At 42.7% G+C, this 26,297-nt stretch overlaps 1 protein-coding gene across 6 annotated transcripts in view; it reads left to right on the forward strand.

The window, feature by feature from the left end:
• The window catches only part of SLMAP (sarcolemma associated protein), a 793,819-nt gene that overhangs the window by 205,566 nt on the left and 561,956 nt on the right, over window positions 1-26,297 (forward strand). For all 6 annotated transcript variants that reach the window (XM_069206475.1, XM_069206474.1, XM_069206478.1 and 3 more), the window contains exon 7: window positions 8,718-8,789. In XM_069206475.1, coding sequence (XP_069062576.1) covers window positions 8,718-8,789 — 72 coding nt within the window. The remainder of the gene's footprint in view (window positions 1-8,717; window positions 8,790-26,297) is intronic.

The raw sequence follows: 26,297 nt of genomic DNA on the forward strand, positions 1-26,297 counted from the left end.
ACCATAGAAATTCACCAGTTAGAGTTATCTTAAGTAACTATAATTCATGCACTAAGGTAACTATAACTCGCACCCTCACCATGCACTGCTAATTACCCCACAAATTACTGCTCTCCAGTCATGTTTGATAACATCATTGGTAATATCAGTGTAATAGTTGCAGTAGATTTTTTGACGAAAAAACTGTGCATGGTGGGGGCCTGAGTTATAGTTATCTTAGGGCATGAATAATAGTTGAAGGAAAGTACCCTCTTTTTTTGGCATGGTTACCCCCACTTTGTGCCTGCTGTCAGTGTGCTTATACTGTCTTCACTGGGATTCTGCTAACCAAGACCCCAGTGATTGTGTTTTCTCCCTCCAAATTTGGTTCCCTAGGACCTTTGTACACTCCACAGTTGGCATACTGGTGTCCCCTTATAAGTCCCTGGTATATGGTACTTAGGTACCCAAGTCATAGGGACACCAGGGGTCCCTCATGGGCTGTAGCATGGATTATGCCACCCATGGGAGCCCATGCAAAATGTGTCTGCAGGCCTGCCAGTGCAGCCTGCGTGAATAGGTGCATGCACCCCTATGGTAGACCCTTCCAGCCCAAAGGGCAGGGTGCAGGTCCCTGTGTGTGAGGGCACCCCTGCTTGAGCGGAGGTGCCCCTACAAACTCCAGTTCCATTGCACTGGACTTTGTAAGCCCGGGGAAGCCCTTTTACCCATGTACTGGACATAAGTCACTTCCTGTGTCCAGCTACATAATGGTATAACTCCGAACCTGGGCATGTTTGATATCAACTATGCCAGAATCATACACAATACTGTTGCCAGTATTGATTGCATGATTCCATGCATTCTGCGGGCTCCTTGGAGGACCCCCCAGTATTGCTCCTACCTGTCTTCCACGGTTTTCTGGGCAGTCTGCGCTGCTGCAGCCCCTCAGACAGGTTTCTATCCTCCTGCTGCTTGACCATCTCAGGCAGGGGAAGGCAGTAAAAAATAATTTCGAGAGGGAGGCAATGGGTGGAAATAGGGATTACAAGGCTTGGGAGGGGTAGCCTCCCCAAGCCACCAGTTTGTTTTGAAGGGCACATGTTGTGCCGTCCTTGCATTAAGCGGTTTGCACCAGCTCAGGGACCTCCCACCACAGGGGAGGTGCCCAGAGCTCGTCCAGGTGGCCATTTGATTCTGCCATTGTGAAACCAAGATGGGCAGAGGCCCCTGGGGTCATCTGAGCAGTCAGGTCTGGTAGGTGATGTCAGAGACCCCTCCTCCTAGGTGGTCACCTTCCAAGGTGACAAAACCCTCTTTTAGGACTATTTAGGGACTCCCTTGCGGGTGGGTCACCGGGTCGATGTGCAAGACTCCACCAGGGGTCTTCTGCATCGTTTACTTCTACTCCTGGCCACCGGAACCGCAACTGGACACTTAAGGAGCCGACAACACTACAACTCCCGAGACGACCTTGCCTTGCAACATAGTTTCCCTGCGTCCTTCCTGCAACTGCAACATTTCCATGGCTGTGCATCCTCTGGGGTTGGGAAGACTTCAGCTGCACTAGGAAGCAAGGGGGAATCTCCCTTGGAGTGAAGGAGTCACTCCCCTGCATCTGCAGGCACTTACAGCAATGACGTCCAGCTGCGTGGATCTGCTCTCCTCTGGAACTGCATGGATCCTGCATCACAGGTGGTGGTCTGGAGTGGTCCCCTTGGTCCTCTCTGCCCGCTGTCTAACTTGGGAGACAGTGAGCCCTTGCCTCTCCTTGCAGGACAGTGCCCCTGTGCACTGCAACTCTTGCAGCAACCAATTCTTGTTGTCTCCTGCTCCAAGGGATCTTCAGGCTCCAAGTAGCCTCGGCCCCCAGCAATTCATCCTTGCAGGGACAGTCTCTCCTTTGCTGCTCCAGCGACATGGGACTCCTCTCCGTGTGTGCTGATTGGGCCTCACTATAGCTTGGGGGCTACAACTGCTTCTGCTGACTCTCCCGACTGCTGAGGGTCAGCCCCTACCCCCCTCCAAGGGTTGAGTCTCCTGGACCTTGCTGGTCCTGTTAAGCCTTGCAGCTCTACTTTTGCCTCCTCTTGCATTTGCCAAGGCTTGTTGGTCGTTCTCCTGACCACTGACCATCTGCGACCCAATGACCGACATGGGGCAGAATCTGCACCACTCCAAGGACTCCTCTTCAGCTCCTAGGCTCCACAGCTGGTCTTTCTTCCTCCCCTGTTGACCCGGATCGTCAGACACAGAAGGGCGGGTAGTGGCTCCTACCCGACTGGACATTCCATCGTGGACTGGACTCTGTCCCCTTCTTTTGCAGATCCTCTTCTTCCAGAATCCACCTTTGGTTTCCTCTGGTCTGGTCCTGTTCTTGCACAATCCATTTGTCCTCTTGTTAGTCCTTGGGAAAACCCGGTACTTACCTCTGCTCTCCTGGTCGCTGGGGGTCACTAAGGTACTCGCCTCTTGGGGTCCCGAGTTCTCCCAGCTCCCCTCTAACTACTTCATATCCTTGGGTGGGAGACCTAATTTCTCATTCCACTTTTTTAGTCTATGGTTTGGCCTTCCCCTAGGGCCCTAAGTATTTTCTACAATTCTTGCCAGTGCATGCTGTTTCTATGCTAATTTCTGATTGCTATTGTGTATATGTGTGTGTGTGTGTGTGTGTGTGTGTGTGTGTAAAATATATATATATAATTCCGGTTGGTGGGACTGCTGACAAGTAATCTAGTGTAGTTTTACTGTAATAAAGTACATTTATGTTTTGTAACACTGTGTGGTTCCTTTAATGTGTAATAAGTTACTGTGTGACTATTGTGGTAGTGTATAAGATGTGCATGTCTCCTAGACAAGTCTTGGCTGCTCATCCAGAGGTACCTCTAGAGAGCCCTGGCTTCCTAGGCGCTTCCTGCACTTCACTAATAGGGGTTGCCTGGATCTGGAAAAAAAAGTTAATTTCTATGGTTTTGTACGTTTAAAATGTAAGCCTAACTACACCCTCCCTGTAACCCTTTTATTTTTTTTAAGTGGGGGAAAAAATAAAAATTATATATATTTGTATTCAGCTATGAAAATACTTTGGGGACCATCACTTTGACATTATAGCCCTTCAGGGACCTCATCTCAAAAGGGGTGAAGATCAGAGACTATGCCACTGTCTCTATCCCCTTATATACAGGTCCCCAACTACTACCAAACAAAATGGGGTGACCCTACTTTTCTATTCCCCAGTACAATTCCAAATCACGGGCAGTAGGAGCGACAGAGAAGGAAGGGTTTGAATGGTTAAAGATCTACTCAGAGGTAGGATGTGTTCAATAGCTACAATGTATGCCCCTAACTCTAGCCAATCCCAATTTCTCCTCTCTTTTCTGTCCAAGCTAGGGGGCTTTGCCGAGGGCTTTATACTCTTGCTGAGGGACTGCATCTAGGATCCTACTTAGTCACCTCTCCAGGATAGTTACAGCACAAGGAGATAAATACAGTAATGAGATAACAGCATGTGCATAGTACATAGTTACAATACAAAAGCAAGTGAATTAAAAAGTACAAAGCAACCAGGCCAATACATTACATAAACATGCTATCAAACACAGTTTGCAAAAGGTTACTGGTGCAAAATAAATATGGCCTCAATAAGTGAGTAGAACACAGCGATGACTACCCAATATTTATGCATATATCTTCCATATTTTTACCCACCATTTCCCTAATGGTGACTGCTGCTAAATTGATATGTTTGTTTTGCTAATGGCGCTTTCCAGTAAACTTGAATTTGAGTACATGACCACAGTATATGGATCATCATTCCCATCTCTTCACAGACCTGTCAATGTTGGTCTGAACTGCCAATCAAAGCTTTCAGTCTAACTGGTGTGAGAAAACATCTGGTGAAAAGTTTGTATGCATCCTTTTTAGATCGAGCATTGCAGCGCGCATGCGCTGCTTTTCCGATGTGTTGGTATGTATCTAGGCTTTAACCACACCCACTGCATGCCCATCACTATCACTCGTTCATGGGCTTGCCTTTCAAGAATCCTTTGTTTCTGTTGATAACTGCTTTACATTTGTCTCTTCTTAGGGCGGTTTTGTTACTGCCTTGGCCATCGACCCTGTTACATGGATAATTGCACTTTTGCCAATAACTTTGACTACAAACAAACTTCTGTTTCCTTTTGTCTCTCTCTTCGCGCTCACGGTGGCACTTTGAATCGGCTTGTTTATGTCAACTGTTTTACTTGTTATTTTCAGTTTGTGTAACAGGAAAAGTCTAGTTAGGAAATTACAGCGCCAAAATATCTACCTTGAGCAAACGCGAGACCCATTGCATTGCAAATGCTTATTAAGTTGTGTGAACATTGATCACTTTGGTGCTGTGGTTCATATGTTTGGTCATACTTCCTCTGAAATTTCACTACCTAGATATTTTCCTCATGACTGGATGTATGTGTGTCATTAATTAAATTATATAATACAGGTATTCCTTTCTTTTGTTGCAAGAGGGGTCACCTCTCTGTTTATCATCTCTTGGACCACCTCAGTTCCCAGCCAGTGTCTTTCAATGTAAGTTAGTATTTTCTGCCCATTGTTCTTTTCTGAGTAGCTCCCCACCCCGTTCAAACAGTTCCTCCTATTCTGGGCAGATTGACATTATTAGATTTTCTAAAGCCACTGTCAGTCATATCCGGCTCAAAGCTTGGATTGAAAACTATCAGTGACATAGGCAATGGAAATGACTTTATTGTGTCATTCAGGCTGACTGACAGTGATCCCAATAACCCCAGTGGCTGTTAGTAGAGTAGCAGGCAATGGTCAATTTCTATATGGTAACTACAGAATATATTGAAGTGGAGTAGTCCAAAAACTTTCTTCACCTTGACCTATTTGTTTGAGGGTGGGGAAATATGCCGGTCCAGGACTGGACAAAGTTGTGCTGCCAACCAGAAGCAGTCTATTTTGGTAAACCTCTGGTCTCCCCTCCTTTGCCGATTTAATAACTGTAGTTGTATGCACCAATGATACCTTACAATTCCAAATAAGTGTGTGTAGTATTTGAATTTTTGTAACTTTGGGGAAGTTTCCTAGGCAGTGTTTTTGCTATATATAAGGCAACCAAGGTAGAAAATTCATCTTTAGGGTTGAGATTTTAGCCTGCTGTAATCTCTCTGTGGGCTTTTAACCATGCCCACCGCAAGCCAATCACTTTTGTTGGTCTGTGGGCTTGTATTTTAAAAAACGCTTGCTTTCATTTGTGAAAGGCATTGATACGTCATTCCTTTTCTGGTGTTTAGCCCTCGAGCGCACCAACCAACTACTGAAAACATACGAGGCTCCATGTTGTCTGTATGGCTTCTGGACTACTTTTTTTAATTTCCTACGCAGCGTGATCTCGTTGGGCAGTAGTCAAGCACTTTGAATGACATCGACCCTGTTATATGGATAATTGCACATTTGCCAATATGTGTGACGGCGAGCGAACTTCTGTTTCCTTTTGTGTATCTCTTCATGCTCCTGGTGTGGCACTTTAAATCGTCTCGTTTATGTAAAACTGTTTTACTTTTCATTTTCTATTTTTGTGGCAATAAAGGTCTGGGTAGGACTTTGCAATTCTAATAGCTATAAGTCGAGGAAATGCAAGACCCATTGCCTTGCAAATGCTTGTTATGTTATGTTATTGGGTTTGCCAAGCCACACAAATTCTAGTTTGCCCAAACTATACATATCTTTGTACAGAATCTCTTGTGTCCGTGGTATGTTCTGTTTATAAAGATCTTCTATTGAATTTGTGGGAAAGACTGCTAGATGTTTATTTCGACCCATTGCCCGTTCAAACACCTGTAATAATATGTATATGTCAGTGTGCTGGGCTTCAGCTATGCTCGTTCTTTATGATATATTACATTTTATTTTAAACACTATCAATCAAATGCCGGCAAAAATATGGCATGCGGTCCTCAAATGGGTCCGGTTTATATTATCTCCATTTACTTTTATAGCCTTAGTCTGTGGTCTGGCTCTCATTTTATTTCTTGTGTACTGGAGGTTCTGTGGTGCATGTAAACATAAGAGGTGACAGTGGACACCACTGTTGTGCCCCCCATTTAAGGTTGGTATATTGGGGTAAAAACTTTGCCATGTATTTTCAGTCTTGCCATTGGAATTTTATAATGGCGTGTATATACTTTCTCATGTTAGGGCTCAAACTTGTCTGGTGTAATACCTTCTTTAGTTGCCTTCAGTCTGCCCTTTTGAATGCTTTCTCTACATCTGTCGTCTTTCCCTGAGTTCTGAAAAAAAACAGGAATGTTCGGGCCCAAGTCATTCAAATTGTTCTAGATTGAGCAAGGAGTATGTGCTGCCTCTGCCCTCCGAAGGATCTTGTGTTACAGCAGAAGAGTGTGTAATCTACATATCTAGCGGAAGTAATTGACTGCATTTGTTAATACATGCACTGAAGTAAGGGAGGTCATCCTCTCTACTAGAAGTCCTTTCACAATGTCTGTTTATGCATGGCATTATGACAGATGTGCATCCTGGTTTGATATGCGCAAGAGAGGCCCTTTAAAAGCCAAGCTGATGGATGTTCTTTTGTTCATTTTCTCTTTTTCCCCAGCAGTTAAGTGGACACTTTTAAAGGTTTATTGTTGGCACTTTCTGATTTTGCCTGACCTTGTAACCACCCATTATGAGGAGGTTTTTAACAGGCTTGATACACATTTCCCCTCAGACCGTTTGAGATGCCACAGTGAGTCAGTCAAGCTGATGCATAGGTAGTTGCTTTATCTTCTGACTGACTGCTCATGTGAGTGACCTGCAGGCATTGTCGGTGAAACTGCCCTACACCACCTTTTTCCTGGACAAACTGGTGCTGATGACTTTGGTACCTCCTTCTTGCCTAAAGTTGTGACTCCTTTCCACAAGGAGGATGAATGAACTTGCTAGTGTTCTTTCCTTCCTGACCCCCACTTCCCCCTGGCCACTTCTTGAAGAAGGAGAGGCTTCAACAGTTGGGGTCCAAAACAGCTTTAAGTTTTCATATTTATCGTACCAAAGACCTCCATGTGGACTATCAGCTTTTTGTGTGGTTCTCTAGGATGATAAAAAGTGAAAGCTCTGGGGAAGAGAACCGTCAAGGTGGATTTTGAGAGCACATTCCAATTAAGGCTTCTGCCACTGTGTTGACCCATGGATTGTCTGTCATTCACATCTGTGATGTTGGTGCCTGTACATACATTCACAAAGCACTTCTGCCTTCACAGCCAGATCTGGCAAAAGGACATTTTGCCCTACTGAGGCATGTATAAGCTTTTAGTCTGAGTTTACTCCATATGGGACGTGCTGCTTTGGTATCAATTCTAAAGTAAGGAATCTGCAGTTAGAAGTATCTACGAGAAGAACAAGTTGATTACCTTTGATGAGGGTGTTAATGGTGGATAAGCTGTCTAACCACTAATTCCTCCCACGTGGTTCTATGGAGTGGCCTCTTTTTAATAGGTAAAAAGGTCTCCAATTAAGAATCAACACAATTGTACCAACAATTGTTTACACTGTGAGTGAGAGTCACTAAGGAAAACTGATGTCAGTGCACAGGAATGTCACTTAAATGCAGTTCCCCTCTGTCACTTACGAATGGCACGGAGCTGCGCAGCACCATGCTGTGGCTTGGGAGAGCATTGCTGAATTTTGTAGATCACGTCTGAAGCATGGGAAGTATTCTAAGATGAGGAGCTTCACTAGAAAGAGGGTTATCTGAGGTGTGGAACTTTTTCATCGGCTTTCTAAAAGCCATGATTTTTAACTGGTCTGACAATTCTCTACATTTAGTTGAGGCAGAACATCAGCGGTAGTGCTTCCTCTACCTTGTCAGAAAAAAACAAAATGTGGGTGATGATAGGAGCACACAAGTTGAACCACACCTCAATAGGTAACTTCCTCATGAAAAATTTGGTATCTGGTTGCAGTTTATAAAGATCTTGTAAATCCTACAATCTTGCACAAGCTCTAACCTTCTTCACAGTAGATGAATGTCACTTGTGTCAATATCTTAAGTTCCTCAAAATCAAAATGCACAAAACCAAGCTTCACAGATGTGTTCTCGATCTACATAGTACATCAGTGAATTATTCTCTGCTAAGTAAGGGACGTTATATCAAGGCTCAGCTATCAGTTCGCTTTTCTGTTTGTGAACATCTGAACTAATAAACCATGCTAATTTTCCTATTATTCTTACTGCTGTAAGGTGTTCTGAAGCATCTGTGGAAGCGGTCTGTTATAACAGACTACAGAATACATTAAATAGAAAGCATTTCATTTGTAACATTTAACTGTAATTACGTTCTATTTAAGGGACACATTAGATTGTACTACAGTGCATTCATGTATTAGTTTTGGTCACTTGGGATAGTGGAAGCCCTTTCACGTGAAGAGAAGGCAAATGGATGCAGTCTTGGGTGTTAAGATTTGATGCTGACCAGCTTGAACTCTTTACAGAGCCTGCTGCTATGTTGAGGTTCACTCAGTGGGGAGGTAACTCCGAGGATCTGCCTTAGAATCTGAAAAGGAAAAGAATGGTGAAGCCCCTTTGCTCTGCAGGCATCATAATTACACTGAAACACATAAGATGATTTTCACAGGAGACTAATCAAATGTTCTATAACATAATATGTTTCTGATGTGTTTGAACTGATTGTACTGCCACATTAAAGCGATTGTGTATGTTTTTGTATTGGAAGGCCCTGATAGATGAAGACCGGCTTTTATCAAGGTTAGAAGCCATGGGAAACCAATTGCAAGCATGTTCAAAAGTAAGTCATTCACCTTAAATAACAGTACAATTGTAATCTGTTGCCTCTGACGTGGCACAGTGTTTTTCTTTTTTTACTTGAGTGGTTTTGCACACCTCATAGGCATACCTGAGTTTACTATTTTTAGAATGCATCATTGTTTTAAGCAAGTACCCCTATAATTAAGGTCAGAGTGCTGTGCACGTTTATGACATATTTTATATCTCGCAGGTCCGTGAAATGACAACCGATTACAAGTAGACATAATCAGAAGTTGCAACGAAATTATTTTAGATTGTCTTATTTAATCGGTTAACATTTGTTTAGGCTGCTAATAGTGTGTTACCTCAGTGCATGTCCCTTTCAAGTGATGAGATTAATAGGCTAGCAGTGGGCCTGACCCATTTTAAAATAAACTAATAATGAATATCATTCTGCTTCCCAGAATATAGGCCTGCTTCCCAGCCAGCTCCCAATTTGGAAGTTGCTATTTTTTACACACACACACACACACACACACACACACACACACACACACACACACTCACTCACTCACTCACTCACTCACTCACTCACTCTCCTTGGAACTATGAGTTAAACATGGGGAGAATACTGTATCATCCGATTACTACCATGTGGGGACATTACTCACGGTTTTCCATATTGCTTATCATTCAACCTGTGTACAATATGCTATGTCAATATATATTGCCTTTGTAACCATATGTGATGTCTGATCTGGATTGTCATGCCATACTCAATAAAGACCTGTTTAAAAAATGTTGAGCTTGGAAGCTTTTTGAGTCACAAGGTACAATGACTCCTTTAACTGTTAACATGGGCATCAACTCCATAGTTTGATTGTTTTCTTCATCTGCTGGGTTGGGCATGCTTGGTTAGTACCCTGAGTCTATGCCGCCTGGCAGTCTTCATCATGACCTCTCAATTTCTGTGTTCTCACCAAATCTGCCAGTATACAATTGAGTATGCAGTATCCTAAGACTACAGGATTTAAACTTTGTAGGCACAGTGGCTTACTGATGTCTATGACAGATCCAAAAAAGGTGTGCCTCTGGTGTTTGGATTTGACGCACACACCAAAGTCGAAAGTGCAGACCTTTCTCCCGAAGTCATTCCTGTCAGATATTTTTTGCACTCACTCTTCGGGTAAGTCAAAGAAAAAAACATAAGAACTCCAAGCAGAACTCGCCCACTTCTGTCACCAGCAAAGGTGCGAGGATATCATTGTGCTTCTCAGTCTGCTCCTGTTCCACCAGTGAGCCGATTACAAATCTGGTCCCAATGCAGCCCAGGTCCATTGATGGCGCAGCAGATTGGGACCTTTAGGACGGCCATGCTGCACATCTTTGTCACTCTTCCAGTTCGCTCTGTCGTGCCTTTGGGCTCCAAAAAACTGCACAGGCCTTCATTTAGGTTACTGTCTGCAGAACCATCCGCTGCACCATCTATGCCACTTGAACATGCTTCAGGTTTCACGCTTGCATCTGTGCTGACTTTAGTTTGGGATCAAAATCTGCACCGGTTTCTTGGCAATCCAGCACAGTAGAAGGATCCACAGCCCATTGTTGTCCAACCTCAAGACAAAGTCATCTTGTCAAATGCCGCACCCTAATCTTGACATGGGGCAAACAGTGCTCAGTCCTTCAGTTTTAGACACAGTTCCATGACTGCACACTTGCAGCCAGATTATTGACTCTGACTAACCAGGCTCATCCATATGGCGATGATAATGGAGAGCATGAGGATGTGTTTGGCCCACTCTAGGATGACGAAAACTGGTTTGTGGACCTGCAGGATGCCAGTACCACTGGTCTAAATGCCTCATTTACTCTACTGGTTCTCCCCATGCCCATATCCCTTCCCACCTTAATTCCTCCCCATCCTCCTCCTTCCCCCCGCGCCCCTCCAAAAAAAAAAAAAACTGTCTCAGCACCTGAGGAACTAATTCTTTTGCTGTGGTCATCAGGAAAGCTGCTTGAGTTCTTGCACCTAGGTGAGATGGTGGTAAAAGTTAATGTTATTGCTGAGGCCCCTCATCCTGGCCAGGCACCAACTGAACCCTTTCTGCCCTTCAGCTGCGCCCCCACTAAGAGACTAAACTATAGCCTGGCCCTCCGGTTAATTGTCAGCTTGCATGTCGCAATAGTCCATCCCCTAAGAGTTTAGTGGTGCAGGTGTCCACTAGCTTAGTGAATCCTTACGCCTCTTTGACTACTTCATAGAGTCCAAACTTATGGTAATATTTGGTGAGAGAATGTTTTCGTCGGCCAGCTTCAATTGAGGTCAGTCAGTGCCAGCTGCCTCCTCGGAATCTAAGCCCACGCACTCTGGAGATCTTACCAGTACTCCCAGATGACTAGCGGGCTTCCTAGGCCCAAACCAATCAGGATGGCCAGATACACCCAAGTTTGTCGCCCAATCTACCCTTCACATCACTCATTGTCTACATATGGCAGTTAGGACAAGCGTGGTACTTCTGCTCTATAATAGGATGAGGTTCATGTAATTCTCTTGAAATGAGCAGGCAACCCTAATGAACAGGCGTTTTCGTGGAATCAGCAAGAAAGAAGCCAGTTCAAGATTCACCCCAAAAATGTCGTAATTTTCAAGTCTATCGCCAGACACCGCAACATGCACAACAGGTCTCGCAACCCTTTCAAGGTCAGGGCTGTGGCCGCAACTGACAATGTCTAGCAAATCAGGGACAGAGCACATCTCAGTACCTCTGCCATACCAGCAACAACTTCAAAACCTCTTTCCTGCACCCTTTGCACACATCCACACTCTGAGACAGAATACACTACTTCTTCCAAGGGTGGCAGACCACTGAATCTGACAAATGCATCTTTGAAATTGTCCAACCAGGCTACACAATGCCATTCCTTTTCAACCCACCCGCCACCTACATCAGAGCAGATTTTGCAGGACGACCTGTCCGTTTTACATTAGCAGATGCAGGTTTGTTTGCTTTAGCCGAAATTGCCATAGAAGAGGGTACCTCGGAAGCGAGGACTGAAAGTTAATCCCATTGTTTCCTTGTGCTGAAAAAGGATGGAAGCCTCCTTCCTGTTATGGACGTTTGCTCCCCTCAATGCCTTCTTGTGAATGGGCCAATTCAAGATGCTCACTCTGGCCCTGGTTCTTACTTCCCTGGATCCAGGAGACTAGATGGTGATGTTGGCTCTGCTGGGTGCTTTTTTCCATATCCCTGTCCTGAAGGCCCACAGATGATACCTGCAGTTCAAGGTGAGACACAAGCATTTTCAATTTGCTGTGCTTGTTTTCGGCCTCACTAGTGCGCTTTGGGTGATAGGTGTGGTTACTGTCCATCTTTGGAGGTTGGGGCAACTAATCTTCTCTTACCTCTCTAAATGGCTGTTAATTACTTGCTTGCCACAGTCAACTGTAGACCATCTCCAGACAAAAGGCAACCTTCCTTACCTCAGGGAGTGCCCAGTCAGCTTGTGGAAGTCATACCAGACTCCTTCACAGAGGCTTCATTTCGTATGAGTCATCCTAGACTCTGGCTTTTCCATAAGAGCAACAAGTCCAGGACAGTAGGGCTCTAAACCTGATGTATCAGTCTATGTCCTTGGTCTCAATGAGGATGACTCTGAGGCTTCTTGGTCTGCATGCCTCCTTCATCCTGCTAGCTGACCTTGCAAGATGGCATATGAGAGCTCTGTAGTGGGATCTGAAGTCTCTGTGAACCCAGCACCAAGGGTACTGGTCCGGTTCTATTCAGGTTTCAGAGGAGATTGTTAAAGATCTGCAGTGGTGTCTGCACAATACTGTTGGACCAGCGGCAGACCCCTCTTCCTACCCCACACAGAGCTGATGGTGACAGATGTGTCACAGCTGGGATGGTGAGGCCATCTGGGAGATGTGGAGCTCAGAGGACCCAGGACTCTCGTCTCCGGCAGAGACCTACCTCCGCATCAGTTTGCTTGAGTTGTCAGCTTTGCTGCTGAACAATAACACCGCCATGTGGTACTGCAAAAAGTAGAGTGGGATGGGTGCATGGGACCTGTTCCTGGAGATTCTGGTCGTCTGGAACTGGCTGAGTCATCAAGATGTCACCCTGGTTATGTGCCACCTGGTGCAATCTTTGAACATCATGGCAACTAGCCTCACGAATTCTGAATGTTAAGTACACCCAGAGGTGGTTCAAAGTCTCCTTCATCAGTGCATATAATCTTGGTGTAATCCCTTCTCCACTGCTAAGAATGCAATGTCAACATTTTTGCGCTTTGGATTTCTCAAGAACTTTCATTTTAGAGTGGAACACAACACTCTTGTAAACCTTCAGCACTTCCTCTCCTGCCTTGAGTTCTGAAGAACATCTGGAACAACCGGCCCCAGTGACTCTGGATTGAGCCAGGAGATTGTGAGATCCGGAACGTCTGGGCATGCACATTTGTCTTCCAGTCAGGTTGCCACTTCGGAAGGATCTATTGTCGCAGCTCTAGGGCAGGCTATTGAACCCAGTTCTTTGCAACCTACATCTCCATGCATGGAAATTGAGCAACCGCAGTTGATTTCCTTCGATCTTCCTTCTGAAGTCATTAATGTGAAATTGATAGCCAGACACCCTTCCATGAAATTGGTGTATGCTGGATGCTGGGATAACTTTGAGGGCTGGTACTGCATCAACCAGATTGGACCCATTGAAAGCCAGACTGTCAGATGTCTTGTTGTTTGTTACATCTTTGGCCCAACAAGGTCTTGCAGTTGGCAGTGTAAAGAAATGACTTGTCATCCCTTCTGGCATTTTGACATTCGCTGGACCAGCTGTCTTTGTTCAAATCACCTGTCATGATGAGATTTCTTAAAGGTTTGCAGCATATGTTTCTGCTACAACCCATTTCGCTTCTTAAACTTAAAATGTATTTTTTGTTACATTGCCAGCTCATTGCATGAGTGAACTTGAGACCTTCTTGGTCCAGCGATCCTATTCCACCTTTTTCTGGACTAACTGGTGTTGTGAACCTGAGCTGTGTTCATTACAGTCTCCCCAAAGTTGCCTGAGGACGTTCGAGGCCACTCTACTGAGCTTCTGAATGATGGTCAAGCTGCAGCTTGTCAAGTCATACAGTCGGGATTGGATTCAAGTGATTGATTGGCTAGAGCAATGGGGACTTCAGCAGGCTTAGCTGAGATGATCTGGCTTCTCTCTGGATGTTCAAAATGTCCTCTGCCCTTTGATGGGTCGAGGCTGTTTGGTGCCAAAGCAAATTCTCCCTGGGAAAGGTTTAAAGACAGCAAAGTGACACCTAGGTCATTGGGTCTTCAATCCCTGCCCAAGGATTACAGAAAATTTAGGACGTTTTGAGGTTTTGGCAAGAGCTTTTTCTTTCGAGTGAGACAACAGTACCAATAGCAACAAGAGCAGACATCGAATCCTCCGTATAGAGCTTACAGGTGGCGTTGCAAAAGTAGACCGTGTGGAGCTGCCCTTCCCCCATCTTCCTCCTTTGACAACATCACAAGAAAGGAGACCTAGCTTCCCCATCTTAACTGGTGGAAGGGCGGATGTCCCAGTTTTTACAGCAGCGCAGATCCATGATATCGGATCAGTGGGTGTTGAATATTGTAGAAAACAGGTACGCCCTACCCTTCTGGGAACTTCCCCATCCCTTCCTTCCCAAAAAGGTTTTTTTTTACGAAGACCATTTTCTCTTACTCCAACAGGAGGTCATAGTTGTACTTCAAAAGGGTGCAGTAGAGTTGGTTCCAGAGCAGGAACGGGATCAGAGTTGCTATTTCCTGATCCCCAAAAAGGACCGCTGTTTATGTCCGATCCTAGACCTTGGGATTTTGAACTGGTTTCTCAAACAGGAAAATTTCAAAATGCTGACCCTAACACAGATGCTTCTTGCTCTGAGAAAGTACTGGATAGTTTCAATCGATTTGCAGGATGCGTATTTTCACATTCCCATTGTGCTGTGGCACAGGACGTATCTCCAATTCACAGTGGGGTCTCAACACTACCAGTTTGGGGTTCTTTGTTTGGTCTTCGCACATCGAGTGTTCACAAAGGTGATGGCAGTTGTTACAGCATATCTGTGGAGGGGTGTTTGGGGGTTGGGGTTTACCTGTATTTCCTTAACTGGACGGTTGGTTGATCAAAGCCAAGTCTCCAGAGTTGGTGTTGCATTACTTGCATTTAACAACTCGGTTGTTAAACCTGGGCTTTTCCATGAACACGCCCAAATCACATCTAGAGTCCTCTCGGTGCACCGTGTTGATAGGGACATTACTGGACACTACGGTGAGTTGAGTTTTCTATCCTCCTCAGAGGATTCTGGACATAAAGGCTGAGTCCCATGTTTCATAATGGAGCAGTTGTTCCAGTCCTGAAGGCTTTGCTCCTGTTAGCTTTCTGCATTCTGTTGGTCACCCATGCATGCTGGCACATGAGGGCCCTCTAATAGTGACTTTGCAGGCAGTGGTTTCAGTACACCGGGGATCTCCAGGCGACTATAAAGATCTGTAGAGACACTTCAGTTGTTCTGTAATGGTGGAGTGTGTCCAGCAATCCCTCTCATGGTAAGCCGCTTCACCTTCCTCCTCTGGTGGCCACAATGATGGGTGCCTCCACTTTAGGATGGTAGCTCATCTGGGGATCTGGCAATCAAAGGTCTTTGGTCTCCATAGGGGCAATTGTGGCACATCCATCTGATGGAATCGCAGGCGATACATCTGGCTCTCAAGGCCTTTCTCCCCTTTGCGGTCAGACAGTACCGGTCTTGCCGAAAAATACTACTGCGATGATGGATTATAAACAAGCAACAGAGAGTAGGGTTGCATCCTCTCTTTAGAGAGACTTGATGACTTTGGTCCTGGGCTCGGGATCATCAGGTCTGTGTGATTGCAAATCATGTGGCTAGAGTTCTCAACATGCGTGCATTTTTCAGCTTATCACAAGTGGTGTCTCCATCCGGAGGTGGTTCTTCACATTTTTCGGTTGTGGGGGACTCCTCAGGTAGAACTTTTTGCGACTCAGGAAAACACGCACTGCCGGTCATTGTGTAGTCTCCAGTATACGATGTAGGGAGCATTGGGGGACACGTTCCAAATGAACTGGGGCTCCCAGCTGTTTTATCCTTCATTCCTTGGGTTCGGAGGAAGATTTGCCAAGACTGGGCCAAAGCCACATCAATAGCCCTATCTTGGCTGCAAAGGGTGTGGTACACTGACCTTCACTCCTCCCTGTGCCCACCGCTTTTTCTCCCTCAGAGGGGCAGGTTCTTCACCCCACCTCTAGAGCCTGCACCTACATGACTGGAGATTGAACAAGGCACCTTGAGTTTTTTTTTCTCCCCCTGATGTGAATTTTAATTTATCGGCCAGAAGACAGTCCACCAAATCAGTTTATTCTGGAAGATGGTCAAAGTTTGTAAAGTTGTGTATTGAGAAATCTGTAGACGCTTTAAAGGCCCATTTATCTGATTATATGCGTTTTGCACTTGACATAGCGGAGCAAGGCTTTGCATTGGCAACACTTAAGGGCTATTTCTCTGCTCTTTCGGCATTTCTATGTTTACCCGATCATCTCTCTCTCTTTAAGTCCCCCATAGTGTTGAGGTTTATTAAGAGACTTACTAACAGGTATCCTCCCACCCGTTGATTATTCCTTAGTGGGATCTTAATTTAGTGTTTACTCATCTTATGTCTTCTCCATTTGAACCTTTGCATAGTTGTCCTTTGAAGTTACTTACTTTTAAGGCAATTTTTCTGATTGCTATAATGTCTGCTAGACTAGTTAATGGCTTTAAGCCTCCCATTGTGACCTTTTACCCTGATAAGTAGGTTTTGTGGACTAGTGCTACTTTCCTGCCAAAGGTGGTTACTTGCTTCCATTTGGTAAAATCCATCACCCTTCCAGCTTTCTATCCTCCTCCACATCCACCTGGAAAGGCTCCATCGTTTGAGTCCCAAAAGGGATGTTAGCTTTTATGTGGACAGAACATGTGATTTCTGCTGGATGATCAGCTGTTTGTAGGATATGTGAGCAAGGTGAAAGGAAAATCAGTACATAAAAGGACTTTGTGACGATGGATCATCCTTTGCATTAACATCTGCTATGCCATTGTTCACAAAGAACCTACAGAAGGTATTTGTGCTCATTCCACTACAGCTACATTTTCTATTTCTGCTTTAGCTAGAGGTGTCCCTGTAGTTTACTTCTGTAATGGAGTAACTTGGGCTTCTGATCACATTATTTCGAAGCACTATTGTTTAGACTCTGAAGTGAAGAGGGATGGTCACTTTGCTAGTTTTGTCTTGTAAGAGTTTCTGGAATAGGCAGACATGCACCCACCTTAGCGTGTGGGACTGCTTCAGTACTCTGTACAAAAGGTGAGGAATCCGCAGGTAGATTCATCTTTCAAAAGAACCAATTTTTTACAGTGTCTACCTGCGGATTCCTCACTGACCCACCCACCTCCCTGTTGCTTGTCTGCATATACCAAAAAGAGTTTTGTGCATATATAATTTGAGTTTTTGTAGGTTATGTATGTTTTGTGAACTGTGATTAAAATTCTGAGTTCGTTCCACTCGTACGCCTCAAAGGCATTTTTAGAAAAGGGATGGAAGCTGATGTCAGGCTGACAAAGCCTTCTTATGGTTCCGGTGAGGTCCCATGTGGAGTCATGAAGGTTAAGAAGCCCTTGTCGACGTGGGAGAGCTGTGAAGAAACCTTTCTGTGGAATGCTGGCGCATGGGAGTGTTCAAAAGGTGAGGAATCAAAAGGTAAGGAATCTGCAGGTAGAGACTGTATCCACCAGAAAAAGTGCTACCGAAGGTAAGTAACTTGTTCTTTTGCTCACTCAGTCCTGCAGGACTTCATGATCTTAGTCATTTAACAGGAAAACCACCTTAGGAGGTGAGGTACTGTTTCGGTATCTGTTCACAAGATAAGGAATATGCAGTTAGGAAGTGTCCTTCAGAAGAAGTTACTTACCTTTGGTAATGCTTTTTATAGTAACTACTTTATTTGCCTGCAGATTCCTCATTGACCTCCCATCCCCTGTTATGTGAAATTGTCTTCTTCTCAATCTCAAAGATCCCAATTTAGGAATCTGCTTTAGTCCGGGCAATTTGCTGATGGGCCCGCCGCTGGTGGTGCTGACAAGCCTTCGTAAGAAACTGAAGGGTGGTGCTCAAATGCAGGTCTGTTTGTCACTTCTGGAGTGGAACAAAGTTGATGTGGAGCTGCATGACTCCACCCACCTATCGTCTCGCAGGAGAACTGCAATTAAAGCATCCACCAGAAAGAACATTACAGAGAATAACACATTAGTGTGGGTTGTAGTGGCAGTGTGTATTGAGGTGCTTCCTAGGGTGTTGGGTAGATAAGGTTATTAGGGAGGATCCGAATAACCTGAAAGAACCCTGATTTCCATGAACATATTACTACCAAATGGGTTCTCTGTAGGGTGAAATTTGGACTAAATGGAATTTAGTAAACAATAGCAACATTAGTCACTGTTGGGGAACTGCGACCTCCGTAGTTTGTAACATAATTGTTAATATGCAGGCTTTGAAATGGAAACCGTGAAGAAACATTGATCTTATTATAGGTCAGCTATATATGTTGAAAAGTAACAAGATGAACATGATTTAGAAGAAAACTAAGGTTCATTGCTTTATTTTGCATGTAGCCAGAGAGCAAATATATATTACAAAGTACATGATTCAGATACACAACCCCTGGGAATCAACACAAGCTTATACCTCCCGTCACACAGCGAGGGGTATTTCAATTGGTAAAAAACAAAGAATGTCTGTGCTTCACTTGCTGCAGACAGTGTTTGTGTGAATTAGTCAATACCCTTTCGGTAATTCTTGTTGAAACTCCTCTTTAAGAGAAGATTGACACATTTTTGCATGCATCAGACAGGCTTCCCCAAGAAAGAAACAAGGTTGCGTATCAATTTAAAAATGAACATAAAAAAATAATGTACGTTTTATGTACCTGCTAATGTTCCATAAGAACCTGTACAGAATTGATTCCGTGGCTGAGCAAGTTTTTTCCTAACTTAAATAGGAATTTTATTGTTTTGCATGCATTTATGATCTTAAATCATCCACCAATAAATAACAAATGCAAGTTATCAGTGAAACATCCAATTAAAACACAACTATACCATTATATTGTGCAATCTGCCCCTTACATTTGTTATGTAGCCATGCGCCAATTCCCAACTGAAGGTTCTCATAGATAAAAGTAATTGGAATCTGGCATTGGTTGAGAGACTACTGTTTGTCACAAGGTTTGGACTAAAAACGGTGTGCGTGACAGAGCACTCACCACCAGGAATGATGTAATGTCAATTACTTTGCAAAAACATGGGCCGATTGAGGCCACAACTGTGCGTGTCTACCGAGGTCACAGTTGGCCGCAGAAGTATCTAATCATTGTATTCAAGTCAGATGGTGTGCTGTAAGTGGTGCACAGGTGTTGGTCAAGGATAAATTATGTGGAGGATGGAATTAATAGACATGTTAGATATTTACAGTGACCCATGTGGTCTGCTTATGCAAAAATGAAATATTAGTGAGGTGCTTATCAGCAGGAAGGATGCAGTCTGCCCCAGTATAAAGTCCTTCCCACTTGTCTCTGTTGGGAACGATGAATGTGCTTGATTGAATGTTTGCTTGGGCTGATTGAAGGCAAAAAAAAGGGGCAATAATTAATGAGAAAAATTAAATTCCACTATTCAATTTAAAAAAGGACCAGGAGACTGCAAATCGCTTACTATATGTAGGTTACACTATTCCTGCAGAATGCCCCGTCTTTCTAGTTAGGCAAATCAAAGAGTAGCCAATACATGGGTATTGCACAGTGTTGCCTCAACAGTTTTTCCACACACGTAGCTGAGGTCACCATGTTCCAAGATGGGACCTCACAGCTTGTTAAATATAATTTGATCTGGAGAGGCGTGGTCAACACTTCGGCCAACCTTGTCGTACCTCTGCATTTAAATTGCCATCCCCATGTGTACAGTAATTTTATTCTATTGATGATGCCTTGTACTATTATCCACTGGTTGGTGACGTAACACAGCCACTGTTGCACTTTTTGACTGTTATTTCTTGGTACTTGGTTAAATGAAATTAATGTGTATGATCGCCTTATTTGAACCTACTTGCAGTTTAAAAAAAATATATGTTTATATAGGACAATATAATTAGAGATGTTTGATTGATTAGTAGCTTTGATCTATTTTCAGAGAAGCACCAGATGTTAATTTAATGGGAAGTCGATTAATTTTTTTGCATGATTTTTTTTAAAGTCTTTTCACTGTCACATACGTTAGTGGCAATATTACATGGGAGATGTTCTAATGACTTGGAGAGGTAGTGTAACTGAACTCACAAACTTTATAAACTGGCTAAACAGCTGTCACATGCATTTCCAATTTACCCACAATTACTGCAACACTTTGCTTGCTTTTTTTTTTTTTTTAGTTCTATCATACTATATGAAGGCAAATTGGGCATAGATATATGTAGAAAACCTACTGAACGCAATACTCTTTTAGCCAACCAGAGTTACCACCCCTAGGAGCTCAGAAGCAGTCTCCTGTGTGGTCAGTCATGGCAATTCGCCAGAACTGCAGTTTGAGGTCTGACTATTTTAGGGAGGCACAAACCTTGTCTACTAAATTAGGAGAAAGGGGCTATCTTAAACATTTGGATTCTTGTGCTCTTAAACAGACTTGGTATTGTTCTAAAGACACCTTACTTAACCGTAGGACAGGACATTTTGCCCTTCCGCAATCATAGTTACCAGTATTGTGAAGAAATATTGGAATATTTTTAAAACCAGTGGATTAATTAAGGATTGCTTCTCTTCTTGTTTCAAAGATGAAGAAATACACATGACCACTTGTTAAAGGCCGTGTCCTAGAAACCCACACGTGCTACCTCTGCCTCCTCACTAAGTTTACCTCCTGAAGTCAGTCATTTCAAGTATTGCAACTGCTTTGCGTGTAATCTCAATATGGATACCAACATCTTTAAACATAACATCTTTACACACATTGCCAGAATAAACAAGCTGCAACTCTGCTAATGTAGTCTTTGATTAAGCTCCCATGTAATCCTGTGTAACTATTAAAAAAGTTAGATACTGCATTATTCAACAGGAGTCGCAGCAGGCAACATGTCCAAAATGCACCGCTTGTTGCCCATTTTATAAGAGGTCCCACTCTGAATCATCTCACATGATAACTGATAGATGATGTCAGACTTCTTCCTAGAGGAAGTGATATACGGGAGCTCTTTTAAAAGATGCAAATCGAAATGGATTGTGAAACAACCATGGGCCTTAATTACTTGAATGAATGGAATTACCTTAGCTGACTCCCAGTTGGATTTACTATGTTCTTTCATGACCATTGCTATGTCTTACAGGCCTTTGTATCATTTTTATGCTGACACAGACAGTATACACATTAAATGTGTCAACTTCATATATGTTCTTCTTTAAACTCTTGTTTAAGACTTAATGTTCTAACACTGTGTGTGCCTAATTCTCCTGATTGTTTCTTGTTTATCCATGATTTTTCAATCTTGTTTATATATCTTAAGATTTTTACTTTGTTTGTTCTCATGACTGTGTATGCCTGTCTTGCTAGTACATCTAATGAATGGCAAAATTGTTTTTGAAAAGTGTTTTGACTGACCTCTTGACTTTTCACATTCTGTTTTTGTGGAACAATCTCTTCTCTGATTGTTTTTTGCTCCTTTCAGTTAAGTAGCTGCCAACATAACTCTTACAGCAGTGCTTCTATTCGGTGTTCATTGTTCCAAGATGACGACTCCCTGTCTTTAAGTGGCTTTTAATTAAGCCAATTTGTCAGGCATTTGAATGTACTCTTCTTTTTACACTTTGCACAGATTCCTATGAAGAAGCTGGATTAGAATTATTGTTTTGTTCAGTGAACTCTATTGTTCAAACACTCTTCCTTGTCTCCTCATGCATTCACACTTGCACTTTAATACGGTGTGTGCACCAACATGAATGATGGCACCCTGTTTTAAATCATGTCCATTCTCCTTCTTTGTCTAGTTGAGTACTTGGTGTACTTTTTTAGAAAGTTTTAAGGAAAACGGGCTGCATTTAAAAAAAAAAAAAAAAAAGAAAGAAAGGAAAAAAAAAGATTGCTTTATTTAAAAGCAATCACAGACATGGTGTTCTGCTGAGCCTAGTAGGCCACCGTCCCTGTGATTGTAGCCATTTGCTATTGGTCGCAAATTGCGACCTACCTCATTAATATTAATGTGGTGGTTCCGTCTGCGAGCCCTTGCGACTCGCTATATGAAACTCCTGGAGTTTCATACATTCCAATAGCGATTACTTAATTGCAATTCGCAAAAAAAATGAAATTTGGTAATGAATATTGGAAAGAATGATACATTTGGCCCATAGCTACCCATTATACCTGAAAACTACAATGTATTAGTGTACAAATAAATTTTGCAGCAATTGTGACTAAGGTACAGATGAGGTTAAAAGGTTCTTTGTGTTTTTTCTCTTTTCTATAAGTATATTTCCGTGATTTCAAGAACCAGGTCCTGGGAACGGTTCTTTAAAAAGACTGAAGTCCCATTCTAACCAGGTAGTCTGTCTTCTTCATTGAATTGACTGTCTCCATTGAGCGGGAATTCTGTAGTTCAGCGCCTTGGATATCCAAGGGTTTAGCTTCAAGAGCACCACGTTGTTTTGTTTATTTTGTCCCCTGGGAAATAGGCTCAACTACCAACACAAATTCTTTCATTACAAGTTACAGTTGCCTTGTATGGTTGTGGGAAAGAAGATTTTATGCCTGTAAGGCATCAACTAGAGGCATAGGGTGTTGATCATATTATTTTTTCAAAGCCTTTATTTTTTGTGGCTACCAACAAAAGGGTTCTCTAGAGGGATAGATTAAACCAAACGTTTGCAGTTAACAATAAATGAATAACTTAATATTGGGAGTGCAGCTTAATTTGCAAACACGTTGTCTTACTTAATTTATGCATTTCAATTTTCCAACATAGTGTTTCTGGTATTGTTCACATGTAAACAGATATAGCCAAAAATTTGTATCAATAAATGTCCAAAAATTCACGCACTGCAATTTGCCTCTAAAGTCCGTTCACTTGTGTATCAAATATGTTGCATGAGCAAGAAATCCTGTATTTGAACACAGTCCTTGTTATTGTGGGCTGTAAGCTTGGCTTGTATTACTGACAATTGTTCCCATTTATAAATGCACGTTTGTTTGCAGAACTTAAGAATGTATCACTTCCGATAATAGTCATAAAATCGGATTTGATTATTTATAAATGTTTTTAGAAAAATGTAATCAAGATTAGTGATTTTATTTCTATATAAACATTTTAAAAAGTGAAACTTGAAAGAGTGACAAAGGTTTTGCTAATTCAGCATGCAGTTTTAAGGACAACTTTATTTCCCATTTCTCATCATTAAAATGTGACTCATGAAGCATTTGTGTAAAGCAATTATGTCCACTACGTTAAAAAATACATTTGCTTGTATGCAAATTTAGTTCAGAAAGTCCCCGGAGTTGACAAAAATAGGCCTGGAAACCCGAAACCATTGCATTCATACTTCTGGCAAAAGATTGTGAATTCCTTTTTTTTTGTTTTTTTTTTGTTTATTATTAAGTAACCAGAGTAAATCTGGAAACAGTAGTGACCTGGGGAATTTCTTATTCGAAGGACAATTATCTACAATTCAAAATAAGCATTAAAAGTAATAATAACATATAAATAAACTGAAAATTGGTTTGAAGATTTGTTTTTAGAAGTTGACAGTAAGGAAAACATGCTCGGTGCTCAAAAAAGTGACACCCAAATATTATTATGCAGCATATAAGTGTGACACTTAAAGTTGCTTAGAGTACACCTCTATACAAGAATAGCTGCAAGAGTTTGTTTAATCAGAAAGTCAATGGCATTTCGATTCCATTAAAATGTAGGATCATCATCAGGACACATACTAGAAAGAGGGAGAGATAAAATTGGAAAAAAAGAGAAAGCAGAGAAGAAAAATCCATTAAGAATATATTGGATGGCACATTGTAACACTGGTGAATTGAAAACACACCATGCTATACTCCTCATGGAGTCTAAAAGGTGGCTCAAGAGAAAAGAAAGAGTATAATGATAAGTAAGATCATAGGGTGATGTAGATTTGGATTGCACTGCTTATGATGTCACTTATGAAATCATTCATGACAACCAATACATCTGGTTAATAAAGGAAGGTGTTTCTTTGTTTGGAGTTAGAGATGTTATCCCTATAATTGAAGACATTTATTGAAAAATAACTTGTGGATAGGAATAGCATCAGGTAAGGACTATTTCATCAGCAACTCCCGCCACACTAAACACCATCAAGCTTTTTTGCCTGAGCCGTGGAGGGGCTCCTTTGTAATCTCTCCCTTGTGCAGCTTGCTCTCTGGGAATTTGTGCTGCTTCTAGAGGGAACAGGAGAATGAGCAAAAGCACATAAAGTATGGGCTGGACTAAAGTAAAGAGCTGCTCTTGAGCAGCTATTTTAGAGTGGTGTAAATCACACAAAGTGAACAGCAGCTGCCACAGAATAGAAAGTGCAGATTTGAGTAATTTGATTTCCTTTATGTTCTAAGCTATTTAAATCATGATCTTCACTAAGAAGAATGCTTACATTACTTAGTGATACCATTTTGAAATGTCTTCCTTCTTAATTTTACCCCAGTGCCTTCACTGCAAATGCCATCACTACTCAGGGCTTGGAGTGAGGGTGTCCAGTTTCTGGCAACAAATCTCATGTAGGCCCCAATAGGGGCTCAGTAAGAGGTTGCCTACTTGAATCCTGTCATAGCCCAGTACAGTGTTGTATGTTGTTCTGCTGTGCACCCTTGAACAGCTCCCAAGACTGGACTTTAAGTAAGACTCGTCTTGTGTATGAAAGTAGACAAATGACAGTGCCTACAGAGAGAACACATTTTAATCATCATGTAATGGACCTGTCTGAAAACAGCATGCTGAATGCCATTCCACCTCCCCCAATGGGCTATGCTTGCTCAGCAGTGCAAGGCATCCTAGTATGCCCTTGCAGTTCTACCTCAACTCCTTCACTCAAGATAGAACTACAGAGTCTGCTCTGATTCTTACTTGTTAGGAAACAAGCTGCTGCTGCTCCACAGTTGCAAGGGGGCACATCAGGGGCTGCTGGGATATTAAATATAAATTAAGCAGAACGAGTAGCAAATTATAGCTAAATGTTTGGAATGCTGAATTTCTACCCCTTCTTTCTGATAGGTCAAATTTTATCAAAGTTCTAAGCATCTAAGTTTATTGGGTCAGGGTACTGTGGCCACTGGTGAGGACTGTTCATATCAACACAGTGTTTGATTGTCCCAAATATTGGTTTGGCTAAAGTGAAAATACTGGATTGTTTGTGAAGCACATGCAGAGAAATTGCTATAGAAGTGCCATGGTTTGTTGGTCTTTCTAGCATATCTGGTCTCACATAAATAGACATTAGGAAAACATGAGCACAGCTGTTATAGCTTCCTTTGTGAGTGTGACACAATTTCACGATTTTAGGACTTAGGCACAGTGTTCATAGTACAGGTCTAGGATATGTGAAAGATTTGGTCAGACCTTGTATTCCACTCAGAATATTGACATAGTCACATAATAAACTGGAACAAATTCTTTCCGTCAGGTGAAGGCCTCAAAGGGGGCACGCTTTTTTCACTCTGATGACCAGCGATGTGGAAATCTCTTGTTTGCAATTTTTGGGGAGATAAAGAAAAATCTTCCGTTAAGAAAGCATTCCACAGTTCCTGAGATTAACAAGTATTTAATTGACCTGACAGTTATATTTTAACTGATCAGTTGAACAAAGTTGGTTTCAGACTTCGGAGACAGTTAACCCATAGAAAAATACCCCAAAATATCTGAAAGTAAAGTATTTGCTTTATGCTTAAGATTAGTTGTAATGTAGTCACTTACCCAGATGACTGGCTCATCAACGCCAGTACCTTACCACAGTGCCAATATCAGACTCAGCTGACAGTGGATCTCCTTCACTCTCTAGGCTTCTCACTCAACTTATCCAAATCGCACCCCCAGCCCTTTCAGACACAGCCCTATCTAGGAGTTTTTTTCAATTCAGAGCTGGGGCTAGCAAACCCCATCCCTGCCCGCGTTCAGATTTTTCAGTTTGTTCTCCCCTAGCTTCAGGAGAATCGCAAATACACAATCAGAACTATTATGCGCCTGTTAGGGATGATGGCGTCCTGCATTGCTATCGCTCTCCATGCCAGATTCTACATGTGTCACGTACAGCAGTGTCCGTCTCGTCTGTGTTCTCCGTCACAGGGTCACCTGGAAGATCTAGTGTTGTTAGACTGTCGTACTCACCACTCTCTGCAATGGTGTAACAGCACCAGTCTGTTGTAAGGGCAGCCATTTTTGGATCCTGTGCCTCAGGTCAGT

Source organism: Pleurodeles waltl, chromosome 9 (assembly GCF_031143425.1).
Source record: "Pleurodeles waltl isolate 20211129_DDA chromosome 9, aPleWal1.hap1.20221129, whole genome shotgun sequence".
Classification (NCBI taxonomy): domain Eukaryota; kingdom Metazoa; phylum Chordata; class Amphibia; order Caudata; family Salamandridae; genus Pleurodeles; species Pleurodeles waltl.